This window comes from Neomonachus schauinslandi, chromosome 4 (assembly GCF_002201575.2).
Source record: "Neomonachus schauinslandi chromosome 4, ASM220157v2, whole genome shotgun sequence".
In the NCBI taxonomy this organism is placed as follows: Eukaryota; Metazoa; Chordata; class Mammalia; order Carnivora; family Phocidae; genus Neomonachus; species Neomonachus schauinslandi.
The window spans coordinates 187,084,631-187,090,989 of NC_058406.1; the positions used below are offsets into that span (position 1 = coordinate 187,084,631).

Consider the following 6,359-nt stretch of genomic DNA (forward strand, 5'->3'; position numbering starts at 1 on the left):
CAGCAGCGGCCCAGCGGCGGCCCAGCGAGGAGGCCTGACGCCCAGCATGGCCCAGCGGCGGCCCAGCGAGGAGGCCTGACGCCCAGCGGCGGCCCAGGAATCCGGCGCTCCAGAGTGCTCTGGTCCCAGGGCAAGCAGCCTCGGACTGGGACACTCCTTCCCCAAGCCACCTCACACCACAACCCTGTAACTCAAGTCACTGAAATACCGCCATCTTGAGGACCCTGGCCCGGCCACCCCGTCTCCATTTGCCCCGAGCCACTCTCCCGGTGGCAAATCACGATGGAAATGGCTCAGTGCCCCGTGGGCTACGCTGCAGGTCTCAGGAGAGCCTCATGCCTTCTGCAGCCCCAGCACCTGGAGCAGGATGCAAAGGGGCCCGTGGACACACCCCCGCCGCAGCCAAGCCTGAGCGCCGTCACTGCCCACAAGTGGCCGTCCCCGTGTGACGGCTCTTCTGCGGGGACAGACCTCCGTCAGCACCTTCTCCTCCACTCAGCCAGACCTCTCTGCCGACCGAGACAACACGTGACACAGGAGCTAAGCGGAGCCATGAATCCCCACGAAGGCCCGGAGGCCCCCGGGCACCACTTCCTGACCTCTCTCCGGGCTGCCCCAACCTCCCTGGGGACTCAGCCACCCCTGCCAGCCGCCCAAAGCGAGGGGCGTTCGCAACCCGTCCTCCCTGTCCTCCCCCGTCAGGCCTGGGACAGCCTGGCCATCGGTCCATCCACAGCCTTCTGTCCGCTCCCAGTCAGTCCTGCAGCTGTAGCCCAAGCCTCAATCCAGCCCCCTCGCCGTGGCCACCAGGGGACACCGTGGGGCTCCCTTTGCTCTGTCCACCTGTGTCCAGGTCCACACTCACCGTGGCAGCCAGAGGGCAGGTGGGTGGCCAGCACCCTCCAGCCTCACTTCTCACACCTTCTCGTGGCCCCTACGCCCCGCTCTCCCGCCACCAGCTCCCATGCAGGAGCTCGGCTCTGCCAGGCACCGCCTCCTCCCGGGCAAAGCCCTGCTGGCCCCTCTGTGGGCTCCCCAAACGCCCGGCACAAAATAGCCATTAGGGCACAAGTCCCAAGTCCGACTGCCCAGGGCCCAAACCCCATCACCTCCAGACTCCACGTGCATCAGCCTGGACAGCCATTGCCACGCATCCACCAGATGCTCAACGGGGAGAAAACAGGGCTACCATGGGACCCGGTCCGCCTGGAGGAGCCCGGGCCCGCCAGGACACAGCATCACAGGTGACCTCCTCCCCCTTCCCTGCCCCCGACGGCCAGAGACCCCCCCACCCCCGACCACCGGCGTGTGCCAGTTCCCTCCGTGTGCTGCCATCACCACACTGGGCGGGGGACCACGGCGCGTGACGCCCCCACGACCCTTCACCCCTCACTAAACACTCGCGACTCAGGAAGTGCGCAACGCGGACTCCTCCCAGGCCAGCTCAGGGTTCCGGAGGCAGAGGCAGCAACCGACAGGGAGAGGAGGACAGGCCTGCGCCCTTACCGGCCTGTCGGCCCAGGACAGACGGCAGAGGCCTAGGGTAGGGGAGCCCCGGGCAGCATAAACCACCCCTCCTCTCCCTGCAGGCCTGCGTGGCTCCCACCCTCTCATCCACTTGCTGGCTCCTTCCACCACGACAGATGTGACTAGGTCTACAGTAGGGATGCACTAAAAAGGCCACCACACACCTGCCCAGCGGCATCTCCCCCACCCAGGTGCAGGGTACAGTGGCCCAGCCCTTCTCCTCTGCTCTCCAGCCCAAGCCACCCCCTGCCCACCGGGCGGAGTGTTCTCGGGCTGGAGCGCTGACAGAGCAAGGTGGATGCTGAAGGTGGTTCCTGACAGGCGAGCAGCGCCAGTGCAGACGGAGGGAGAGGTGAGGCTCACAGACCTGGCTCAGCGAGCTTTCCAGAACCCCTCCTCCTGGCCATACCTTCCTTGGTGGGGAGGTGGGCCCGGCCTGGAGGCAGGCAGCACAGTCGGTGCCTGGTGACCTGCATCAAGCCCTTGTTGGGCGTCTTCTTCAGAATGAGGCTGCTCTTTCCCCGGAGGGCCTGCCTCCGCCGCAGGCTGAACTGGCTCTTAGGAGTGGCAGCAGGTGGGGGGCTGCTCTTCTTGTCCCCAGGAAGGCTGCAGAGACAAAAAGCAGGCAGCTCCCAATGGGCTCCCCCAGTGGGGCGGCTGTCCCCTTCCACCCTCGCCCACCCAGACCCCGGCACCATGGAATCCACCCCAGGAGGCAGCCAGCTCCAGCGGGTCCCAGCCTTCGCACCTAATCAGCAGCGGCTGTCTGAGAGCTGCCACCCTCCCCTCCCCTGCAGAGCCTGGAGCCGGCTCAGAGGGAGGGTGGCCCCACCCCTTGACCCCCACCTGGTGCATCTGCACCAGGTCTCCTCCGGAAGCCAGATGAACTCTCCCGTGGGGCTGGGGGAGGCCCTAAGGAGCCACAGCAGAGAAGGGGCTGCCCCCCACCTCCCCAGCCATCTCGGCAGGAGGGACTACTTCTCACGGCTCCCCTTTCCACAACAGCTGACACAGAGAAGGGCCATTGTGCAGAAAAGGCGGCAGAGCACACATAACGTGGCCAAAGACCAAGGTCAGGCAGCAGGAAGGACCTCCAGAGCGGGACTCAGCGTGAGAACAGCTCTCTGCCCTTGCAGTTAACAGCTGCCGTGACTAAGCCCCTGACCCCAGACCAAGCGCCGAGCCTCAATGCCATTTTTTAGCCTCCTCACAATCCTTGAGGGTGGAGGGCCGGGGAATGACATCTACTCAGTGAGACAGTGACTCACCTGGTCACTTGGCCGCCAAGGGGGCAGACTTCCTCCCTGGTGCCCCCTCGGTTTGCTCACCCAATGTCTGGCCCGGGAATAAAGCAATCATCCACAAACCCCGCAGACCCCGAACCAAAGCTGTCCCAGCAGCCTCTGGTCTCTCACCAACAGGACAGAGGGGCGGCTTGTCGGCACCTGCCTCCACCTGCCCTCACTGGCCGAGCCCCCATTGCTCAGCTATACGGGAGAGCAGTAAGCCCAGCCCCCCTGGTACTGGGCACATGAATGCCACCACCCAGGCCTGACCCAGCAGCAGATGCTGCTGCTTCTCCTCCCACACTCCTGCAGGTGGGCCCTCCCACGGGCTCTGTGTCCCAAGCAGGGAGCTTAGAGGCCTGGGCCTGCCCCTGGGCCTGCCCAGACAGAACCCTGGGGTGGTGGCAGGGGCACCTACCTAGCACTTCCCCGCCTCCGGATGATCTTGGTGCGGCTCTTCACTTTGTAAGCCGAGAGTGGGGTCTCGCTGAAGAGGGGCTTCAAACTGCTGGGTCCCACTGCTGGTCTGTCCCCCGAGGGGGACCGAGATGGGACGGGAGAGAGCTGGGAGGCGTGGTCCTTGCTACCAGCTTCCGACTGCCAACGGAAGGAGGAGGATGAGGAGGCCGAGGGGCTGGATGCTTTCCACTTGTACTTGCTGGGGGAGGCCCCAGCCGTGGAGGACGCAGCCGACCTCCTGGGCTTGGCATCCGGAGCAGCTCTGAGCTGTGGCTTCTCCACTTGTTCTGCTGTGCCAAAGGGGGCCTTACCCACATTCTCTGAGGCTGCTCTGGGACTGAGGGCCCTCCGAGTGGCCCGGGGGCTCTTCGCTGAAGCGGCCACCCACTTGTAGTTGTTTTTCCGGAACTTGTTGGTCCGACAGGACACAAGCAGTGAGGACTCTCGGGCCTGCCTGGGTCCAGAAGCTGGTCTAGCTGGGCCGGCCACCCCACCAGCGGAAGCTGGCTGATCTGTGTGGCCAGCATTCACTCTCCCATCTCCGAGGAGATGTGCGACACAGCTGGCCACAGAGTGTGAGCCCACCTTCCGGCCCACAGCCACGCCACTGCGCTGGGGCAGGGTGGACGCCGCGAAGCGTGCCTTGACAGCAACTGCACTCTCACTGACAGTCCGCCGGGGCTCTGAGGGGCTGTCACTCATGCTGCTCACGGACTTCACTACCCGAGGCTTGCCAGGCTCCTTCTGGCAGACCAGAAGGGGGTCCTCTGCACCACAGCTCCCCTTGACTCTTCCTGGCTTTGGGGGTTGCCGCTGTCCCCCCGGGGGCTCGCCCTCACCCTCCTGAGGCCTGTGGTCGCTCCAGGGGGGGTCCTCAAATTCTTCCAAGGAGCCCCGAGGGACCCCTGCAGCACTAGCCGAACCCGGTTTTGATGGTGGTTTGATTTTGATGACCATGTTCTGATCTGAACTAAGCTGCACCTGCCTCTCCAGGACATGCTGCTGGGGGTCAGGACCCTGGCTGCCCCCAGCCCTGAGGGGCAGCTGCACAGCACAGTCACCGGGTGGGTCTGAGGGTCCCGGGGGCCGATTCACAAGGGAGTATTTCTTGCGCCACGCAGGCCCGTGGTTCGGGGAGAAGCCCCTCTGGCTTGGGCGAGGGTAGCAGGCACTGAAGGCCCTGCTGCTGTTGTAAGCAGGTGGTTGCCACCGGGAAGCAGCTGAGGTGCCGGGGGCAGAGCCATTGCCATGGAGGTTTTTGTAGTCATCGATCAGACCTGAGAAGGCAGAATCACAGGCTCAGTTAGCCAGAGGGTGAGCGTGAAATCAGCAACAGTCCCCTGGAAGTGCATCAGCTGACAAGATGCCCCACAGACCCCACCTCACTCCTGAGCCCCTGCCAGGCCGCAGCACAGGACAGGCAGCCCCTAGAGTCTGAGAACCACGGACGTTCCCTCGGCCCATCTCTTCCATGAGCCTTTTCCCACCAGTTATACTTCAGTCCTACTTCTGGTTGTTCATCCCAAAAATGCACCCGTGGCAAGATATCTCTAATTTACCAGGAATATTATTATACTGCTTCCACACTCCTTTGAGGGGACGCGTCACTCGACATGAAGATACCAGCAAGGACTCTGAGGCTCACCAACAGGACAGAGGGGCGGCTTGTCGGCACCTGCCTCCACCTGTCCTCACTGGCCGAGCCCCCATTGCTCAGCTATACGGGAGAGCAGTAAGCCCAGCCCCACTGGTACTGGGCACATGAATGCCACCACCCAGGCCGTAACGCCTCGGCGAGGGAGCCACTCAGCCGCAGAGGCCCTCTGGCTTGCCCACCGGTGGAACCGGGGCAGGGGTGCACCTTGGTAATCTCCCTGCCTGGCACACGGGACAATGAGCATAAGACAACGGACACCCGTGAGCATCCACGGCTGACAAGAATGTCACACTGTCCTCCTCTAAGGGGAGAAGAGGCCTGACTGGAGCCCCGACAGTGGGCTGAGGCCACCACCAGCACGGGTCTTCCAAGGAAGCCCCTGCATGGTCATCCCGGTGCAGGAGGGGTAGGGGCCTCAGCGGAACAACCCAGGGGGTGAGCAAACCAGTGCTGGCCCCTCACTTACACGCTCCCCCCTCAGAGTCCTGTCCCCAGGCCCAAAGAAAGCCATGTCCTGACCCGCCGACACCCCAGCGCACGCAGGAGCCCAAGAAGCGTCCTCACAGGCTGGACCGCCGGCCTGGACTCTCCCCCACACACGCTTTCCAATTCCTTAAATCTTCTCTTTAAGGGAATAACTTTAAACGGGAAAATTTTTAAGTACAGAAACCTCAAGTAGGGTCTAAAAATGGAAAAGCTGGGAAACTAGGCCTGGGGAGTCGGGGCCTGGAATACCAGGGGGAATGTGGGTGTAGGGCGGGCAGCAGCCAAACGAGACTCCAGGGGTCCCGCCACGCCGCGCCACGGACTAGCCCTCCGCCCCACTGTCTGGCACCGGGAGCGAGAGGGCGCCGAGGGAGTGCCCGCCCATGGCGGGGCGGGGGGCGCCTCCCGTCGGTTACTAAGCGACGGCCCCGCCGCCACCCGCCGCAGCGCCCGAAGGAGCCGCACTACCCGTCTGGCGAAACTCGGGCAAGGGGCTGACCCCGACCGGCCCGGATGCCCCTCCAGGCCCGCCCAACCCCCTCCCCACCCGACCCGACCTGGCCGTCGAGACCGCAGGCGGAGAGCGACCCCCTTCGGGGAGGCGGGCAGGGGCCCGCCGTGAGGTCAGGGTAGAGAGAGGGACGCGCGCCCGGGGCCCGGCCCGACCCACCCTGCAGGAGACGGATCTGTCGCCGTAATTGCTCCTTTTCCTCCATCTCCCGAGTCCGCGACGCCCGGCCAGGCCCCCGCGACGTCATCGCCGCGCGACTGTTTTCCTCCTCGGGCGGGGCGGGGCGGGGGGGGCCGGGCGGAGTCGGGGCGGAGTCGGGCCGGGCTGGGCCGGGCCGGGCCGGGCCGGGGGCGGGGCGGGGCGGGGCCCGCGGGAGCGCCGAGACTGCGCACTGCAGCCAGGCCCGGGCGTTGGCTGGGCCGCGAGGGACGCG

General features: G+C 65.2%; 1 protein-coding gene across 1 annotated transcript in view; it reads right to left on the minus strand.

The window, feature by feature from the left end:
- The window catches only part of ZC3H3 (zinc finger CCCH-type containing 3), a 91,497-nt gene extending 85,356 nt beyond the window's left edge, over positions 1-6,141 (minus strand). The window contains exons 1-3 of the mRNA XM_021688501.1: positions 6,086-6,141; positions 3,232-4,549; positions 1,937-2,133 (exon numbers count right to left, since the gene is read on the minus strand). Of these exons, the coding sequence (XP_021544176.1) occupies positions 1,937-2,133; positions 3,232-4,549; positions 6,086-6,131 (1,561 nt within the window). The 5' untranslated portion in view covers positions 6,132-6,141. The remainder of the gene's footprint in view (positions 1-1,936; positions 2,134-3,231; positions 4,550-6,085) is intronic.
- Between the last annotated feature and the right edge of the window lie 218 nt (positions 6,142-6,359).